The 21,861-nt window shown below is 41.4% G+C and overlaps 1 protein-coding gene across 6 annotated transcripts in view; it reads right to left on the reverse strand.

Moving 5' to 3' along the window:
* pspc1 (paraspeckle component 1) overlaps nucleotides 1-21,861 on the reverse strand; it is a 159,542-nt gene that overhangs the window by 55,368 nt on the left and 82,313 nt on the right. For 4 of the 6 annotated variants that reach the window (XM_072476818.1, XM_072476820.1, XM_072476817.1 and 1 more), the window contains 3 exons: nucleotides 19,585-19,642; nucleotides 6,403-6,575; nucleotides 2,257-2,820 (listed from right to left, as the gene is read on the reverse strand). In XM_072476818.1, the coding sequence (XP_072332919.1) occupies nucleotides 2,611-2,820; nucleotides 6,403-6,575; nucleotides 19,585-19,642 (441 nt within the window). In that variant the 3' untranslated portion in view covers nucleotides 2,257-2,610. Of the gene's footprint in view, nucleotides 1-2,256; nucleotides 2,821-6,402; nucleotides 6,576-19,584; nucleotides 19,643-21,861 lie in introns of those variants that run through there. The other 2 variants (XM_072476822.1, XR_011935199.1) reach the window with 2 other exon arrangements.

Here is a 21,861-nt window from a genome sequence, read left to right on the forward strand (position 1 = left end):
AGAATCCATTGCCTGAAAAGGTGATGGAAACGAACTTTAAAATGTTATATGTATATATATATATATATTTTTTTTAAAAATTGCTTTAGAAGAGGAAAGATTTCTGGAGCAAAGGGGAAATGGACTAATTGCAAAACTCTTTTGAAGCACTGACAGACCAAATGTTTTTTTTGTGCTTTATCACTTTAAAATAAAATGAACAAGTGCACTCAAGTTAGGAAACTTCAGACAGGTTTGTGCCATGCATCAGTTAAAGGGTACAGACCAAGGGAAAGACATAGCATGGGAGTAATTTGATGCATAATGTTTGATGACCAGACATATAAATAGTGTTTTTAAGTAGTTTAGGGCAAAGAAAGGTATAAATACGAAAAGTATTATATTTTGTGGAGGGTAACCAGATTACTAATAAATCTCGAGACAAAATGAGAATCTGCACCACAAGTTATTTGCTTTGGAGACACAGAGGGAGGATATGATTTGGAGTTTTAAAAATGAACTCAATTGCATACAGTTAAATTAAAGTATTTGAAATAGATAGGATTGAGGCAATGACTAGAAAATCCCTAAGCAGCGAGCGTTAGATAAAATGCAAGAAATAAATTATCAAGACAGGTGGCAAGTAGGCCTGGTCCTTCAAATTGGAACTAGAGAGGTTCCTAAGAGAAAAGGACATTTCCGTTTATAGAACCAGTTGCTCGTCAGCTGCGGTTGAAAAATGTGCACAGGTTACTCCTATCTTCAGGAGTTTGCTTTAGAAGTTTGAGAGGAATTTTCCAGTCTTTCCTGAATTTGCTGCAGTTTGTTTAGCCTCTATCAGTAGACAGCTCAGTTGGGCAAATGGAGAATGAAGCACATTGCTGTACATTTTACAGATTTAAAATAATCTTGATTGAACTGTACTTTGTATTAAAATATCAAATTTACTGGAAAGCACCCAAAGTCTTCAACTTTATGTTGATCACAAAAATTACCTAAATTTTGTTCACACTTCCAAATTATGGAAGTGTGCAGCACAGCAACCAAGATGCAATGCATTTTATTAAAAAGAAATGGCTTGACACCCAAAAAATTGGTTAACTACAGATAATCAACATAGAAACGTTTAAAAAACACGATACGCGGTCACAGCTATTTGGAAACATGAAATTGTTCAAACACACCCTACCACAAGGACATTATGGCCCTCTGTTACGTGATTAAATATCTTGCTAGGACAATATAATCAGATAGAAGAAATCAACACTTAATAGAAAAACACGATAGTTCCATACTAGTTTTTGGAAATGACCATCTAAAAAGATTCAACTGAAAGCATAAGTAACTAGAAAGAACACAATGTTTAGAACTTCTCAACTTTTAAAAATCTGGATCTCAATTTACGACGAAACTGATGTGGCACTCAATATTACTGCTAAAATCAATTTAACAACATTTATGCAACTCATTCATTTACAAGTAAGAACTAAAAATAGTGTAAATATTTTAATTTCAACACGCCCACAACTCTATTTATTAAGGGGCGATGCTATAGGACACAATACACCATATGACTTTATTATAAAAAAAGCCAGTTCTCTTGGTAAGAGTTAAGCAGCTGCCATTGATTGGGGTACTGAAAAGTTGAAGCATGTTGTCAATCTAGTGAATCTTCAAAAGTAGCTTTTTTCTTAGACAGGCAAGTGAAGTGTCCAAGAGTTTAAGATTACAAAAATCCCAAGTAAATGAAAAAAAGTATTCTTGGAAGTTATTTAATAGATGTTGCTAATCTGTTGATAGGCTGCCGAGATGCTGCCGGATTCCTGCAAGACAGCAGATACTGCAAAAGATTTCAACATGGTCACTTTAACCAGAACGCAAAATAAACCACCATGGAACAGCCTGGACGTGACTCAGGTTTTCACTCATATAAGCCGTCACTAGTAGCCTTTAGACTTAGTTATGCATTGGTGGTGGTGGCAGCGGCGATGGTGGTGGGGGTGTGGGGAGGGGTAGTTACCCGTCAGCTGTTCCCAAGTACTTCAAACTGTGTAGCTATTACATTTCTATTTACAGCTTGTGCTTAATCTGTTAAGGAGTAGTATACTTAACTCTGGGATGGATAATTTCCACACTCTCAGTACAAGAAACTATGAAATAGGTATGATTGATGGTTGTACCAATTCCCAAATTATGCACATATATAATATACACATACACCACATGTGCATCTCTCCGTATAAATTGCTTAGCTTTCAAGTACTTTTACAAAAATAAAATGGTTTATTTTCTGCTTTATTTATTATTTCAGAACTCCATGGATTTTACAGCATGGTCACATTTTAAAAGATGTATAATACTACATTCACAAGGAGTAAACCCAACTTGCTAAACAATGATGTTTTATGTGGTTGCTGTTCTATGCTACAAAGCCTGAAGCATTTACTTCAATATAAAGATTCAAAACAAAAGAGTTTACATAGGAAAAACAAAATTCAAGATCGACATCACAATAAAAAACAGTGTCAGGAAACAGCAGATAAAACTCAACTGATATTTTTAAATCACCAGATATCCATATACCTTAAATTGTCACAGAAGGGAATGGTCTATTGTTACAATTCAGAATGTCTAAAATCTGCTGTGGACTTTGTTTGCATCATAATTACCCCTTTGATTTCCTCTACCAAAACCACCAGGTGTACCACTCACACCCACACCTGCCATAGGTTGTTGAGGAGGAGGAGGCTCAGGTGCAGGAGTTCCACTCAGGTTTCCTCTATTGATCATAGGAGGAGAACCCATTTGACCAGGACCTCCTTGGGGAAATCTATCATTGCGCTAATGTCCATTCAAATAGCAATTTTTAAAAAAATGTCCATAACACGTTCCATTGTAGGAACGAACCAAAAGATGGCAATTTTATGGATTGATTGGCGACATTCCCGTGTTGGTGTCATGAAGTTTGGCAGGCAGTCCAGCAGTACCAGGCACATACAAAAAGGAGATAGAAAGGAGCAATTACGTTAGTTAATGTATTGATTAATGGAGTTTTGAATTATGAAAAATAATTTATATTTCACAGCCTACTTTCAAAATGACACAAGTAACCACAGCCATAATACAAAGGATGCTTCTAACTTTTTGTAAGAATTCCAAACTGATAATGCAAATTCATTACATTAAACTAGATTTTTAAATTATCAATCTGATTTTCTCTGTACTTTAAAGACCAGGAGTACTGTGAAAGCCAAAGATCCATGACAAAAATTAATAACATATGGCAAGTCTCAAAACATTACATAAGTTGTAATTTTGGCAATCAACCAAGGAATCAGAAATATCTTTTTTTCACACTCCAAAACTATGATTTGTATAGCTCAAGCCACAACCATTTAATATCACCACATCTTTTAATAACTTGATAACTTCAGCAATAAAGTATTTTCAATATCACCTCATTTGATATCCCTTGTTAATGACAGTACCGCTGTCATCTGGTTTACATGGTGTTAAAATTTTGGTATGCTGCTAAGGCTGTGTCATCTTCCAACATTTGCAATCAGGTTTATGCAATGTTTAGTTTAAATGAAGCAAAAAAAAATTAAAAACTACTTTTAAATAATCGGAGCTGGGATATAATTTAAGGATTTAACAAATAGGAAATGTGCACTGTATAGTTCAATTGTTTCAAAACATATACAACCCTCAAGCTTTTTGCATATTACTACATATTGGACATTCCATTTTCATCACACTTCCTATTCTTCACAGCCTTTTCTGAGCATCCCCAGTCCGCTCAAATCAATCTTAGCCTGCTCCTCCTCCACTTCCTACTCCTATCTCCCCCACACTATCACTTAACTTACTCTCTGTCCTGGCAGCCCCCAACCCTCCCCCCCCCCCATACTTCTCCATGCAATGCTCAATCATTTCCTCCCCTTGACTCCTCCAATTCTTCCACCTCCTCTTCTCTGCAATTTCTTTCACGGGGATCGGTTTGTCTTTTCTTGTATTTTGTCTTCTCACCTTCATCAGTCTTTCTTGCCCTTTCCCAACTCCTCCATCTCTTCCCTTTTTCTGCAATTCCAGCACCCTTACTTTTCTCTCTTCCCCCCCACCCCCACCCCACAATTCCACACACTTGCCCAACCCATTCTTCAGATCTTGATGTCTTGACTTTCCACATCTTCCTTTTCTCTTTCCATTTCTCACTCTTCTATATTTATGCACCTATGCTGCTTTTTGCAGGAACGGTGGGTGGGGAAATCACATAAACAGGACTTGCAATTTTCCTTTGATTTTTCATATTCTTGGGAGGAGGTGGATGCATCCAGGGATACTGGCATACACAAGTTCACTCTGCACAAATCTTTGGATTACTGGGATTTTCTGAAGCGGCCAAGTCTTGACTGCTATCAACTCTCTTATTTGCTACAAAGAGCAACAGTAAATATGAAAAGCTCCATGAATGAAAAGCTCACATCTGAAAAACTCACCAGCGGAAACAGCTAGTTTTTCCAGTGGGAAATTAAACAAAGCCTTCGGCTCTTATCGGGGGTGTAATAGCCCACTCAGTCATATTGCTCTCCTCAGGACTTGCTTTACCAACTTGACAATTAAAAATTCCAACTAGGGAACTGTGCTTCTGGATGTGGAAAATAAACAGAATCCTGCTGCACTGCCAAATTTGCAGCAATTTCATTCTTTACCAGCAGATTTTTGTGGAATTCTTAAAACAATGAGCTGCGCTATGGAAGCAGCAGACAGGCAGATATTGAATACCATATATATGGTTTAATTAAATCAAAAATGCCGATACTACATTAAACTAGTTTCCCATTGTTTTTAATATTAAAAAGTCTGTTTGGCAATCCAGTCTTTTTTTTGTACCATAACAGAGGTTAGATCACATCACAGTAAAACTAACTCCCAACGCATGAAAGAGGAAGATATTGGCAATGTTGTTCAGCTTGCAAGGATAGCCACTTCTATCTTTGCTTCCTATTTATGAAACTAATCTCCACGATAGAAAAAAAAAAATTAGACAGTGGAGATGAAAGCTTCTCTATATGCTCAGTTAGATTCTCGCCCAAGATCAAAATCCAAAGAAAATGGTGCTAGCCATAGTTCACAAGTTTTTGAATTTAAAATACCTGTGCTTGTTAATAGTAAGTAAAAAATCTTAGCTTTTCATGACCCAAAATAAATGTAACAATTTTGAATTGGCCCATTAATATCGGCTGCACCCAACTAGTTGTCATTTTCACCTGTATTTTCTCATTTTGTATGCCAAATTCAAACAAACAATTCAAGCTTTCAATTTTGATGAGAAACAGGGCTAGAATGTCCTTTTTTCCAATCATCTTAGGCATAACCAAATCTAACAGAATACAGGATATTATCCTGACATGTGATATACCCAAAACTGTTTAGATATGATTGGAAACATGAATGCTTATGGAATTTATCAGTTTTCCATTTTACCATTGTGCTGTATTACTTAAAGGTTTAAATTCTAGCCCTGGCAAACATTAGCTTTGCACAAATTTGAAGATGCGTGAACTTGAGTTTAATATCCGAAAGATATGTTTACACCATCAGAAAGCTTGGCACATAGTTTAGACTGTGTAGTTCTGTGCAATAGTATTTAAAACAAAATTAGTAGTGTCATAAACAATGTGGCTTAGCCTAGGAAACATCAAATAATTTACGGTATTGATTTAATTTTGCTTGTTGTATGTAAAGTGCAATCTTTGTCATGAACCAATGTTACATAAACTCCTTTGAAAGATGACATTTGGACTTTACCTAACCTTTCCCCTGAAAAATGATCACAGAAAACATGACCAAAATTCAAACTTTTCTGAAGTCTACCAGAATATATAACGGTCAGTCAATTAATTTGATTCTGCAAGCAGTGCAATTATTACCATTATTTATGCTTACTCCAGTAACTATAATGCTACAAAAAGATAATATTTAATTCTAGATAAAATTACTTGTCTATTGACATTCACAATCCAGGTTAATCTGTATACTAAAATCACAAAGCATGAATATCTCATGAGCTATCATAATAGCTATGCTCTGAATAGCCAATACTCCTGTTACAATTTCAATACTGTGCCGTCACTACATTATTACTGTACCCTACACTTTCCACTTTATCACATGTATGTATAAACTCTGATCTATTTCAGTGAATCAGGACACTCATCTCCCCAACGAGGATTATCTAAAACATATCTGATGGCATTGAACTGTTTTGATAATCCAGATTTTATACAAATAGATATGATCAAAACTATGAAGTATGCAAACCTTTATTAAAAAAATCATGCCAGTCTGAATTTTAGTGTAAACATATCTTGCGTTACTTAAAAAATAAGGCAATAAACATGAGGCGGTTTAATACATTACCATTGTTCCACCGTTGTCTCCCAGCATGGGTGTTCCCAGATTTGCAGTTCCTTCTGGCCCAATGGCTGGGACAGGTCCCATTGTAGCACCAGGCATAGGTCCACGGGTGTTCATGTTCAAGCCCATAAGTGGAGCAGGGCCTTGGTTGCCAGCAGGAGCCGGGCTATACGCATCTACGCAAAATAGTGGGTACTTAGATCTAGCCTAAATCTAATTATTCTTCCAAGGCAATTAACTGGATTGAAAATTTGTAGAAACTTAATAAATATAGAAACATGCTCATTTAATAAACGAACCATGCAAGGTAACTGCTACCTGAGTAAGAGCCTGCAAAAATTGTTCTTTGGGACTGTACAAATTATACAGGAAATATTTTTCCAATATCTTTCTTTGATAAACAAGCTCCACATAACAAGAACTAAAGTATCAATAAAAATATATATGGTTTGGGCATTTTCATTTTTGCCACTGATTTGACTCTCAATTAAACGAGAAAAACAATGACAAGATAACTTGATTATAGTCCAAAGAAACACTTGTTCACAATAATACCAAACATCAAGTATTTTTGGATTTTCCCAAATATGCCTGAGGATGCATTATTATATTTTCATGTTACAAACTAATAACGGTGGTCAAGTCTTTCAACACATATCGGCTGCTGCCTCACAGCGCTGAGGTCCCAGATTCGATCCCGGCTCTGGGTCACTGTCCGTGCGGAGTTTGCACATTCTTCCCATGTTTGCGTGGGTTTCGCCCCCACAACTCAAAAATGTGCAAGCTAGGTGGATTGGCCACCCTAAATTGCCCCTTAATTGGAAAAAATGAATTGGGTACTCTAAATTAAAAAAAAGTGTTTCAACACATTTGGAAGATTCTGCAAAAGCGCAAGTAAATTTATCCATTTTCCCTCTTCCAGAAGTCCTAATGCCTTCAGTCCTACGAAGTTACTAATTGGGAAAGCCTTTGTCACTACTTTTACTTGGCAAATAATTTAATTAGGTATAAAAAGACCAGGGCTAACAAATCACAAGTTGTTCTCCTTAAACGGAGAGTGGAATAGATATACGGTTTTCAATCTAGGTTTACACCCATATGAATTTGTCCGAGGGTGCAAAGAACTGACAAAATGTTAGCATGTATTGGATTTTCATACCAGAACTAGAGTGGAGGAAAACAGAACTGTTTTGGAAAATATTAACCACAGCCGATTTTGCTTCACATCACCAGAGTACGTCAACTGAAAACTATACTCCATTTTAATAAATGTTTTAATTTAAAAACAAACATTAAAAAAGGACCAAAGCATTATTAAAATACATATGGTACACAAACCTTCCAGATATGGCCTAACAGGGGGCCAGCTTAGCTTTGTTGGCTGGACAGCTGGTTCGTGATGCAGAGCAAGGCCAACAGCACGGATTCATTCCCATACCGGCTGAGTTATTCATGAAGGCCTGCCTTCTCAACCATGGTCTTCTCTTGAAGGTGTGGTGATCCTCAAATTATATTACCACCAGCCAGCTCATCCCCCTCCTCAAAGAGGAAAGCAGCCTATAGTCATCTCGGACTATAGCAAATTTACTTTAGTTAATTTGAACGATTCAGTTCTAAATCATTATTTATCATTGAGCCACACAATAGTACCTTGAAACAAAGAATCGGAGCTAAAATTGAAGCCCTTAGTTAATTTATCTTCTCTGCAGACTTGTTTTTTCTTCCAAAAACCACTAAATTGAGCTGGAAAATTTTGTACAGGCAAGATAGCAAGTCTAAGTACACATAATTTAGAAATAGTGATTTAAGCTATGCCATCCTACACTTACATTCTTTTAATGCGGATGTGCTGATTGGTAGGGGAGGGGGGGGAAGAGAGAGAAGTGGGTAGCTACGAAACACATGAAATGAAATGAAAATCGCTTGTCACACGTAGGCTTCAAATTAAGTCACTGTGAAAAGCCCCTAGTTGCCACATTCCGCCGCCTGTTAGGGGAGGCTGGTATGGGAATTAAACAGTGCTGTTGGCCTGCCCGGGTCTGTTTTAAAAGCCAGCTCTTTAGCCCTGTGCTAAACCATCCGACAAGCCAACAAAGTTCAAACCGTTCCAACTTTGCATAATTACCGTTAGCAAACATTCCACAAAGTTGCCTTTTCATGCCAACATAACCTTGTGCTAGGTTTTAATTCATGCCAACATAACCTTGTGCTATGTTTTAATTTAAACAGCTTTCTATTAAATAGTGACTTTGCTATGTCATATGTTTTTAACAAAAAATAAGGCAAATAACAAAACGCTTCATAATTGTGTGTTGGGAACATATACAGATTTACTACATTTAGACTGGTCAATAAAATTAAGCAGATTTCATAGAATAATTGCAGCACAGAAAGTGGCCATCGAGTCCATCAATCCCACACCGACTACAAAGCAAATGAGTTAGTCCAATGCCCTGCCTTCCACCCAGTGCTGCAAATTCTCTCTTCAGGTGCTTACCCAGTCTTTTGTCAAAGCTGGAATTGAATGTGCCTCTACCACACACTCTGGCATGACGTTCGAAGAGTTCGGCTCGAACACATTCTAGAAGCACCAAATGAATGTAACCAGTAGAGTTGATGAGGGGGCACCAATGGATCTGGGTTATTTGGATTTTCAGAAGGCATTTGACAAAGTCCCACATAAGAGATGAGCATGTAAAATTAAAGCGCATGGGAATAAGAATAGAGTACTGAGATGGATAGAAAACTGGTTTGCAGACAGGAAAAAAAGGGGCAGGATTAACAGGGGCAGCACGGTAGCATTGTGGATAGCACAATTGCTTCACAGCTCCAGGGTCCCAGGTTCGATTCCGGCTTGGGTCACTGTCTGTGTGGAGTCTGCACATCCTCCCAGTGTGTGCGTGGGTTTCCTCCGGGTGCTCCGGTTTCCTCCCACAGTCCAAAGATGTGCAGGTTAGGTGGATTGGCTATGATAAATTGCCCTTAGTGTCCAAAAATTGTCCTTAGTGTTGGGTGGGGTTACTGGGTTATGGGGATAGGGTGGAGGTGTTGACCTTGGGTAGTAGGGTGCTCTTTCCAAGAGCCGGTGCAGACTCGATGGGCCGAATGGCCTCCTTCTGCACTGTAAATTCTATGTAAAGAGTAAGAATTAAAGAGTCTTCTTCAAATCGACAGACAGTGACTAGTGGGGTGCCACAGGAATTGGTGTTTGGACATCCATAAGATGGATATTACAGGTGCAGGTGTATAACACAGAAGTTAGGAAGAGTTTTATTTGCTTTATTTTTTGTCAAAAAAAATGTATTAATGATTTAGATGAGGGAACAAAATGTGCTATCTCCAAATTTGCAGATATCACAAAGCTGGGAGGAGGATGTAGAGGTCCTTCAGTGTGATTTGGACAAGATGAGCAAGTGGGAAAATGAATGGCAGATGGAATAAATGTGGATAAATGTGAGGTTATCCACTTTGCAAAAATGAGACGGCAGACTATTATCTGAATGTCCATAAATTAGGAGGCGCGAATGTGCAAGGAGACCTGGGTGTTCTCGTACACCAGTCACTGAAGCATGCAGGTGCAGCAGGCGGTAAAGGAGGCAAACGATATGTTGGCCTTCATTGCGAGAGGATTAGAGTACAGGAGCAGGGTTGTCTTGTCGCAATTATGTAGGGCATTGGAATAGTGTGTGCAGTTTTGGTCTCCTTATCAGAGGATGTTCTTGCTATAGAGAGAGTGCAGAGAAGGTTTGCCAGACTGATTCTTTGGTTGCCAGGATTGATGTCTAAGGAGAGATTGAGTTGGTTAGGATTGTACTTGCTGGAGTACAGAAGGATGATTGTTTTTGGGCAGGGGGGGGGGGGGGGGGGGGGGGGGAATGTGTGGAGCGGATGGGGATGTGTGGAGGAAGAGAAAGAATCTCAGAAACCTATAAAAATTCTAACAGGACCAGACAGGATAGGGTAGATGCAAGGAGGGTGTTCCCAAGTGGGTGTGTTCAGAATCAGAGGGCCACAGTCTGAGGATGCAGGGTAGACCATTTAGGACAGATGAAACGGCAGCACGGTGGCGCAGTAGTTATCACTGCAGTCTCACAGTGCCGAGGACCCAGGTTCGATCCCGGCTCTCAGTCACTCTGTGTGTGGAGTTTGCACATTTTCCCCGTGTTTGCGTGGGTTTCACCCCCACAACACAAAGATGTGCAGGGGTAGGTGGATTGGACACACTAAATTGCCCCTTAACTGGAAAAAATTGGTACTCTAAATTTATATCGATAAAAAAGACAGATGAGAAGAAATTTCTTCACCCAGATAGCGGTGAGTCTGTGGAATCTGTTACCAGTAGAAGTAGTTGTTGCCAAAACATTGTACGTTTTCAAAAAGCAGTTGATGTAGAACTTGGGGTGAAGGGGATCAAAGGATATCGGGGGAAGGTGATATGAAGCATACCTGCATCCAACATTGAAACCATAATTAGTTGTCAACTAATTTCCAAACCATGTTATTGATCCAGAAAGAAAAATTATTGATTTTATTTCTACAATAGTCTTGTTCAGTTTGAACGCAAGTCAACACGGGTATGTCTCCCCAAAATTTAGCAATTTGATTTAAAATACAGAAACCCATTCTAATGCTACACATTCTATTGTTAGTTACATTACATCGCTACTTCCAGAAGGAGCCCAGCTCAAGACAATACTACTGCAATGCAAATGAGGTGCAGCAAAACACCATCATTGGAAATTCTACCCCAGCCACTTACAATGCAATACATTAACCACAAGCGATATTAGGAATCAAGAAGTGACTAACTGGATTTCTTTTTTTTTTTATAAATATTTTATTGAAAATTTTTGGTCAACCAACACAGTACATTGTGCATCCTTTACACATTATAACAATACAGATAATAATGACCTTTCTTATATAAACAAACAAAAAAAAAAAACAACAACAAATAAACAAATATTAAATAACAAAAATAAAAACTAGCCCTAATTGGCAACTGCCTTGTCTCAGGCCACCCCCCCCCCCCCCCCCCCAAAGTCCTGGGCTGCTGCTGCTGCCTTCTTTTTTCCCCCATCTATCTTTCCGCAAGATATTCGACGAACGGTTGCCACCGCCTGGTGAACCCTTGAGCCGACCCCCTTAGGACGAACTTAATCCGCTCTAACTTTATGAACCCCGCCATATCATTTATCCAGGTCTCTACCCCCGGGGGCTTGGCTTCTTTCCACATTAGCAATATCCTGCGCCGGGCTACTAGGGACGCAAAGGCCAAAACATCGGCCTCTCTCGCCTCCTGCACTCCCGGCTCTTGTGCAACCCCAAATATAGCCAACCCCCAGCTTGGTTCGACCCGGACTCCTACTACTTTCGAAAGCACCTTTGTCACCCCCATCCAAAACCCCTGTAGTGCCGGGCATGACCAAAACATATGGGTATGATTCGCTGGGCTTCTCGAGCACCTCGCACACCTATCCTCCACCCCAAAAAATTTACTGAGCCGTGTTCCAGTCATATGCGCCCTGTGTAATACCTTAAACTGAATCAGGCTTAGCCTGGCGCACGAGGACGACGAGTTTACCCTGTTTAGGGCATCTGCCCACAGCCCCTCCTCGATCTCCTCCCCTAGCTCTTCTTCCCATTTCCCTTTTAGTTCGTCCACCATAGTCTCCCCTTCGTCCCTCATTTCCCTATATATATCCGACACCTTACCATCCCCCACCCATTTCTTTGAGATGACTCTGTCCTGCACCTCTTGTGTCGGGAGCTGCGGGAATTCCCTCACCTGTTGCCTCGCAAAAGCCCTCAATTGCATGTACCTGAATGCATTCCCTTGGGGCAACCCATATTTCTCGGTCAGCGCTCCCAGACTCGCGAACTTCCCATCCACAAATAGATCTTTCAGTTGCGTTATTCCTGCTCTTTGCCACATTCCATATCCCCCATCCATTCCCCCCGGGGCAAACCTATGGTTGTTTCTTATCGGGGACCCCCCCAATGCTCCGGTCTTTCCCCTATGTCGTCTCCACTGTCCCCAAATCTTCAGTGTAGCTACCACCACCGGACTCGTGGTATAGTTCCTCGGTGAGAACGGCAATGGGGCTGTCACCATAGCCTGCAGGCTGGTCCCCCTACAGGACGCCCTCTCTAATCTCTTCCACGCCGCTCCTTCCTCCTCTCCCATCCACTTACTCACCATTGAAATATTAGCGGCCCAATAATACTCACTTAGGCTCGGCAGTGCCAGCCCCCCCCTATCCCTACTACGCTGTAAGAATCCCTTCCTCACTCTCGGAGTCTTCCCGGCCCAAACAAAACCCATGATGCTCTTTTCTATCCTTTTAAAAAAAGCCTTCGTGATCACCACCGGGAGGCACTGAAACACAAAGAGGAATCTCGGGAGGACCACCATCTTAACCGCCTGCACCCTCCCTGCCATTGACAGTGCTACCATATCCCATCTCTTGAAATCTTCCTCCATCTGTTCCACCAACCGCGTTAAATTTAGCCTGTGCAATGTGCCCCAATTCTTAGCTATCTGGATCCCCAGGTAACGAAAGTCTCTTGTTACCTTCCTCAACGGTAGGTCTTCTATTTCTCTACTCTGCTCCCCTGGATGCACCACAAACAGCTCACTCTTCCCCATGTTCAATTTATACCCTGAAAAATCCCCAAACTCCCCAAGTATCCGCATTATTTCTGGCATCCCCTCCGCCGGATCCGCCACATATAGTAGCAGATCATCCGCATATAAAGATACCCGGTGTTCTTCTCCCCTAAGTATTCCCCTCCATCTCTTGGAACCTCTCAGCGCTATCGCCAGGGGCTCAATCGCCAGTGCAAACAGTAATGGGGACAGAGGACATCCCTGCCTTGTCCCTCTATGGAGCCGAAAATATGCCGATCCCCGTCCATTCGTGACCACACTCGCCACTGGGGCCCTATACAACAGCTGCACCCATCTAACATACCCCTCTCCAAAACCAAATCTCCTCAACACCTCCCACAGATAATCCCATTCCACTCTATCAAATGCTTTCTCGGCATCCATCGCCACTACTATCTCCGTTTCACCCTCTGGTGGGGCCATCATCATTACCCCTAACAGCCTCCGTATATTCGTGTTCAGCTGTCTCCCCTTCACAAACCCAGTTTGGTCCTCATGAACCACCCCCGGGACACATTCCTCTATTCTCATTGCCATTACCTTGGCCAGGACCTTGGCATCCACATTTAGGAGGGAAATTGGTCTGTAGGACCCGCATTGTAGCGGATCCTTTTCCTTCTTTAAGAGAAGCGATATCGTTGCTTCAGACATAGTCGGGGGCAGTTGTCCCCTTTCCTTTGCCTCGTTAAAGGTCCTCGTCAGTAGCGGGGCGAGCAAGTCCAAATATTTTCTGTAAAATTCAACTGGGAATCCGTCCGGTCCCGGGGCCTTTCCCGTCTGCATGTTCCTAATTCCTTTCACCACTTCTTCTACCGTGATCTGTGCTCCCAGTCCCACCCTTTCCTGCTCTTCCACCTTGGGAATTTCCAGCCGATCCAAAAAATCCATCATTCTCTCCCTCCCATCCGGGGGTTGAGCTTCATACAATTTTTTATAAAATGTCTTGAACACTTCATTCACTCTCTCCGCTCCCCGCTCCGTCTCTCCTTCCTCGTCCCTCACTCCCCCTATTTCCCTCGCTGCTCCCCTTTTCCTCAATTGGTGTGCCAGCAATCTGCTCGCCTTATCTCCATATTCATACTGTACACCCTGCGCCTTCCTCCATTGTGCCTCTGCAGTGCCTGTAGTCAGCAAGTCAAATTCCACATGCAGCCTTTGCCTTTCCCTGTACAGTCCCTCCTCCGGTGCTTCCGCATATTGTCTGTCCACCCTCAAAAGTTCTTGCAGCAACCGCTCCCGTTCCTTACTCTCCTGCTTCCCTTTATGTGTCCTTATTGATATCAGCTCCCCCCTAACCACCGCCTTCAACGCCTCCCAGACCACTCCCACCTGAACCTCCCCATTGTCATTGAGTTCCAAGTACTTTTCAATACATCCCCTCACCCTTAGGCACACCCCCTCATCCGCCATTAGTCCCATGTCCATTCTCCAGGGTGGGCGCCCTCCTGTTTCCTCCCCTATCTCCAAGTCTACCCAGTGTGGGGCATGATCCGAAATGGCTATAGCCGTATAATCCGTTCCCCTCACCCTCGGGATCAATGCCCTACCCAACACAAAAAAGTCTATGCGCGAATAGACTTTATGGACATAGGAGAAAAACGAGAACTCCTTACTCCTAGGTCTACTGAATCTCCACGGGTCCACCCCTCCCATCTGCTCCATAAAATCCTTAAGCACCTTGGCTGCTGCCGGCCTCCTACCAGTCCTGGACTTCGACATATCCAGCCTTGGTTCCAACACCGTGTTAAAGTCTCCCCCCATTATCAGCTTTCCCTTCTCTAGGTCCGGGATGCGTCCTAGCATTCGCCTCATAAAGTTGGCATCGTCCCAGTTCGGGGCATACACGTTTACCAAAACCACCATCTCTCCCTGTAATTTGCCACTCACCATCACGTATCTGCCCCCGTTATCCGCCACTATAGTCTTTGCCTCGAACATTACCCGCTTCCCCACTAATATAGCCACCCCCCTGTTTTTCGCATCCAGCCCCGAATGGAACACCTGCCCCACCCATCCTTTGCACAGCCTATCCTGGTCTATCAGTTTCAGGTGCGTTTCCTGTAACATAAGAAACTTAAAGCAGATGTGGTTAAGGTGTGCGAGTACTCGTGCCCTCTTTATCGGCCCGTTGAGCCCTCTCACGTTCCATGTGATCAGCCGAGTTGGGGGGCTTCCCACCCCCCCCCACCTTGCCGGTTAGCCATCATCTTTTTCCAGCTTCTCACCCAGTTCCCACGCAGCTGTATCTCCCCCAGGCGGTGCCCCCCCGCCCATCCTCTCCCGTACCCACCCCCCCCTTTCCCCAGCAGCAGCAACCCAGTAATTCCCCCCTCCCACCCCCCCCGCTAGACCCCCCGCTAGCGTAATTACTCCCCCCATGTTGCTCCCAGAAGTCAGCAAACTCTGGCTGACCTCGGCTTCCCCCCGTGACCACGGCTCGCACCGTGCGACGCCCCCTCCTTCCTGCTTCTCTATTCCCGCCATAATTATCATAGCGCGGGAACCAAGCCCGCGCCTCTCCCTCGGCCCCGCCTCCCATGGCCAACGCCCCATCTCCTCCACCTCCCCTCCTCCCCCCATCACCACCTGTGGGAGAAAGAAAAGTTACCATACCGCAGGATTAGAACATAAAACCCCTCTTCGCCCCCCCCCCATTCGCCCCACCACTTTGTCCAAACGTTCTTTTTCATAATCCACTCATTCCAATTTTTCTTCTACAATAAAAGTCCACGCTTCATCCGCCGTCTCAAAGTAGTGGTGCCTCCCTTGATATGTGACCCACAGTCTTGCCGGTTGCAGCATTCCAAATTTTATCTTCCTTTTGTGAAGTACCGCCTTGGCCCGATTAAAGCTCGCCCTCCTTCTCGCCACCTCCGCACTCCAATCTTGATAAACGCGGATCACCGCGTTCTCCCATTTACTGCACCGAGTTTTCTTCGCCCATCTAAGGACCATTTCTCTATCCTTAAAACGGAGGAATCTCACCACTATGGCTCTGGGAGTTTCTCCTGCTCTCGATCCTCGCACCATAACTCGGTATGCTCCCTCCACCTCCAACGGACCCGTCGGGGCCTCCGCTCCCATTAACGAGTGCAGCATCGTGCTCACATATGCCCCGACGTCCGCCCCCTCCACACCTTCAGGAAGGCCAAGAATCCTCAAGTTGTTCCTCCTTGCGTTGTTTTCCAGTGCCTCCAACCTCTCCACACATCGTTTCTGGTGTGCCTCCTGTATCTCCGACTTCACCACCAGGCCCTGTATATCGTTCTCATTCTCAGCTGCTTTTGCCTTCACGTACCGAAGCTCCTGCTCCTGGGTCTTTTGTTCCTCTTTCAGCCCTTCGATCGCCTGTAGTATCGGGGCCAACAACTCTTTCTTCATTTCCTTTTTTATCTCCTCCACGCAGCATTTCAAGAACTCTTGTTGTTCAGGGCCCCATATGAAACTGCCACCTTCCGACGCCATCTTGGTTTCTGCTTGCCTTCCTTGCCGTTGTTCCAAAGGATCCGCTGCAATCCGGCCACTTTCCTCTCCTTTTTCCATCCGTGTCCAGGGGGAACACCCTTCTGGTTTACCGCACGGTGTTGTTAGTCGTTAAAATTGCCGTTGGGGCTCCTATCAAGAGCCGAAAAGTCCGTTCCACCGGGAGCTGCCGAAACGTGCGACTTAGCTGGTCATCGCCGCACCCGGAAGTCGACTAACTGGATTTCTAATTAACTAAAAGTAGCAGACATTATTAGGAATGTCTCAATACTTATTTACATGCAGGCTTACTTTCACCATGCACGCATCTGATGGTAAAATGGCAAGAGGCATCTTGTGATTGTTGCAAACACTTCCTTTTTTACTGAATGACGGCAGATGTTTACTCAGTAAACATTCTTGTATACAATAAAATATATTATTATGCATGATGTTTTCTACCGAAATTAGAGCATGCAGCTAACATGGCCACTGCAGTCATGCCTTGGGCTAGTCAGCAGCTTCAATTGGATAGCATCGTAATCACTGCCATGGATTTTGCTATTTTAGGATCTGTCTACAGGGCCACATGCAAGACAGGAATGCTACTTCATATTTGTAGTTTTTGCAGATTCACTCATAACATTAGGTACAGACAAACCAGAAACGATTCCATTGTTACTCCCAAATTCACCCCATCGAATAAGTAGGGAAAATTCCAAAATTACTTATTGTTTCAAACATGCGGTTTGACTGATCACCGTCTCCATTGAAAACAAAGATTGTCCCACTCGGGACGGAGAGAGCTTGGGCCAAACATTTTTGACATGTCTAACGATGCTTGCACACTTTCGATTTACTAAATAGAAAAGCAGATAGTCACACTTTGATTCCTAACAGTCACTTTCCTAACTGTCACTGGAGAAAGCTATTTATTCTGAATGGTGAATCTGCCGATAGCATAAGAGTGGTGGGGATTTAATTTGACAAGTTTCTGCAATCCATTTCATCAATGGATTGTCCTAGCCACTATTTATCCTCAATCAATATTGTTGAAAAAAATCTGGTCATTATCAAATTGCTGTTTGTTATACCTCAGTGCACAAATTTAGTTGGCTATTTACATTTTTACAACAGTGGCTTTGGGTGGGATTTTCCAGCCCCTCATGTTGGCAGGATCTTCCAGTCCTGTCAATATCAATGGAGATTTAAATGGATCACTGCAACCGCCGCAAAAAAACCTGTTGCAGCGAGGCTGCAAAGTCTCGGTATTTATTTGAAAAGTACTTAAGCAAGTCCTGAGGTGCTGAGAAGTGCTATATAAATCCAAAATCTTTTGCATTTTTCCAGCCTTGAAGTTGCACTACAATTGCCAAAACACGCGTTGTATCATGGTGGAAGGCAATTTAATAAAAATTGCACGTGGAGAGTTTTAAATGGTACAACTTGAGAATTGTGATTATCTATGGCTGTGATTATCTATGGCTGTTCAAATTTAATTAAAAAGTCAATCTTCAAAGTCCTATTTGCCTCAACCCTGTATACTGATAATGATTCATCACAACGTTAAATGAGGTGCACCTTGTACCATAACAATGTGACATCAAGAGTCAAGATTAAACTTATTATCTAGATGGTACTACTGCTGGAGTATTAAAGTTTTTCAGAACTGTCAGACCTCAACTGAAAAATAATACCAGGAATAAACCAGCTTGGTGCAACCAAAACGAGACAGGTCTTGTTCATATTAAGAAGTGCTACACATTATGACAAAAATGTTCCACACTGTAGTGTGATTTAAAGCAAAATGTAGTGTAATTGTCCACACCACAGCGAAGCATATAAATGAAAGGATACTTATTTGACCATTACTTTTGCAGTACGTGGAGAACACTGGTGCGTCTTACTATAGCCAAAGTTTCACATATTAGAAATACTAACTGGTTTAAGCAAGTTCTAGTTCACATATATGTAGTGCAAGATGTAGCTTTACAATAAATCCAAAATGAGAACATAACTTCGAAAAAAAGTGCCATTACTTTATGACAAAAGCAGTCATACAGTACAACTGGATCAGAGTTAATTAGTCAGTCACAGGATGTGGATCCATCCCAAATTACCCTCAAAGAGGTGGTGGCAAGCTGCCTTCCTGAACTGCTGCAGTTTGGATGGTCAGCACAACCATGAAGTAATAAATATCGAATACACTTTACAATGTCAAGAACACTGTACAAGACAATAGTTTACCACAATTCCAAAAAAAAAGCATTCAACTTGTACCATAACAAGGTGACATTGCCAGGCAGTGCAACTTTGGTTTTACCAAATTCTCTCTAGAATTAAATATATGGTGTCGTTGCTTGAAGTTTACAAAGTGGTTCAGAACGATCAGACTTCAGTGGATAAAAGAAAATGACAATATGAATAAAAGCTTGGTGAATCCAAAATGAGAGCGGAACTTTGAAAAAAAGTGCTATTACCTTATGACAAAAGCAGTCACACAGTACAACTGTATCAGAGTTAATTAGTCAGTCACGGGATGTGGGTCCATCCCAAATTACCCTCAGAAGTGGCAGCAAGCTGCCTTCCTGAACCGCTGCAGTTTGGATGGTCAGTAGTTTGAAACTACTGAGTGACTTTTCAAAGAGCAGTTAAAAATCTGGATTTATTTAATTAACTAAAATTAAATTCCCCAGCTGCTGTTGTGGAATTTGAATTCATGTCCCTGAATTACTAGTCCAATAATAAATACCTTTAAGCTACATCACCAGTGTTTCAGTGCAAGAAGAGCAAGCGTACAGCGTAATGCAGTTATGTGCAAGATGTTGTATATTAGAAATATTAATCTATTTTGAAGCTGTATTCATGTTCTAAACTCTTAAGTATGTCTATTAGATGTAGCTTTACAACTTTCAAAGCACAGAATTTACACCTTTATATGCAAACTTAATTTCATCTTTCAAAAAGGTACAGTCCCAAAGAACATTGCTAGGCACAACCATGAAGTAACAAATGTCCAACACCTCAGGTGTTTTCATGGATTAAAACCCTACCTCCCATGCCAATTCCTCCACGTGGACCCATATCACCCATCCTCATATCCTGTTCTCTCTGAAAATAAAAACATTTTCATGGTCAACCTACCAGCACAGATTATCTGTGTACGTTCAGTGTCTTACCTTTAATGGCACAAAAAAACCTATTGCTCTACCCAAAGAAATCCCAGTAAGTATCCAGGACTATGATTAAAAATCTGAATACCAGGCAGGGAAGAAAAAAAAAGAAGTGTGAAATCCAAATGTATCTTGCTTTATGTACCCTCTGTCAAAGAGAGATGATGGGAGTAGTTTTAAACTTCAGTGGTATGGAAAACTGGCAGCAGTGGATAAGCAGCCCATGCTACCACTGCCCAATCTTCCTTTGCATCTACTTCAATTTCACTTCTGCCAATTTTTGTACCACCAAATTTGAAAAGTACTCCCTGTGTGTGAACTTTTTTAATGAAAGCATTACATTATAATGAATGCATTTCTACTTAGCAATCAGCAAAACACGTTGTTCACAATCTTGTACTTTGATACATTTAGTATTTGTAGTATGACATATTACACACCAAATCTTTTCATACATGCCTGCCTATTTTCCACATGGTCCAAAAATGTATTTTGATTCAGGACCTGTACTTTAGCAGTGTTATTTCAGCAATCATCATACTCCCAGGATATTCATCAAATATATTACTCAGAAAACAAAGTTCTTTCCGAAGAAAATAAGCTTACTTTGTCCATTGGTAGTGATCACCAGAAAAATAAATGCAGCCAAATGGCACAGAATATTAGCTTATTTCATTCAATCAGAACTGTACAAAACCTGTAATTTGTCCCCATGTATAATCTTACGCTTTACAAAAGTTTGTTGCTGTAAATCAAGCAAAATATGCAAATTGTGTCCTTCCACAGGAGGCATACCTGAAAGCAAAAATCTCAGAACTTAAAAAAGACAGAAATATCTAAAACATTCAACTAATTAAGATGTTAATATTAAGTAATCATCTGTACGCAGGACTCCAAATTAGAACCACAATGTTGCTTTTCTAATGCTTAATTTAACACAATACATTCAGAAACATACTTCACTACAATATATTTGATGGGAAATTTTTCTTTAACAAAAAGTATTTTTTAAACTAAAAAAAAAAAAATGCCTCATTTGGTAGCAGACCTAAAGATTCTTACAAATAAATTACACAAACCTATGCACATGCAGTTTTTCAGCCATGCTGTTGCATCCTCTTGTTTTCAAACATTTTGTATGAGGTATCTCCCACTTTCGTGTGGTCAATTAGCCTATGTGGATAGATGGTTAGCAAGTGGTTCAGAATAATGCCAACAGCATGGGTTTGATTCCCATTCCGGCTGAGGTAGATTTGGGACCTGCCTCCTCGCTCTGCCTGAGAGTGAAAAGCAATAGCGAATGACCACTGACAAAAACTACCAAGAAAACAGCTAAGATGTAGCATCAGCAGACTATGAGCCTTCAGGCAGAGAACAGGTACCATCACATCTCGCATCTTAACTTCTGAAAGACTGTCAGTTTCCCAATGGAAAACAACAGAACCATTGGATAAAATACCTCAGTATTGAAGTAACAGAATATGATACTGAGCCAACAAATACGGAAAAAACTACAGAACATGGAATACTGGATTAGGTTTAACAGCTGACTAGTAACTCTGAAAACCCCTGGGAATCCTCTAACTTTTGGGGTCTGTAGTACCTGTGCCCATGTTGCCTTCCCATGTTTAATTCACCTGCTACCCAAAGATAAATTGATAAACAGCACTTTAAAGTAAATTACATGCTCATAGATTTTATAAAATTCTATTCTAGAGAATTGTTTATAGTACAATTGTTCTCCTGAAGCTTCATTTCATTTGCAGAGTGAACCTTATTACTGTGAATAAGTTGCAAATTTATAAAATTTGATGAATTTATTTCTACAAGGGAGTTAAGACATTTAGTCCATAGATGTAGCAGATTATAATTTTACCAGTATCTGCAGATATAAATGTTAAAAATATATTCCATTTTTAATCTTATACAGGTACTTGTTTTATATATTAGAATAACAAAAATCAGCAAATTCAAGTGCAATCAACTGGAGCACAGTATGAGTTTGTTTGTAATATGTAGAAATTTACAATACCTTTGATTCATGAGACTACCTTCTTCCACTCATTTCTATTAGTAACGATACTCCTTACTGCTGCTGCATGTTCTACATTCAAGCATCTGGTAGCTGTCTTTTGAACAATTTACTATAGTTGACTA

Source organism: Scyliorhinus torazame, chromosome 15, assembly GCF_047496885.1.
Source record: "Scyliorhinus torazame isolate Kashiwa2021f chromosome 15, sScyTor2.1, whole genome shotgun sequence".
NCBI lineage: Eukaryota > Metazoa > Chordata > Chondrichthyes > Carcharhiniformes > Scyliorhinidae > Scyliorhinus > Scyliorhinus torazame.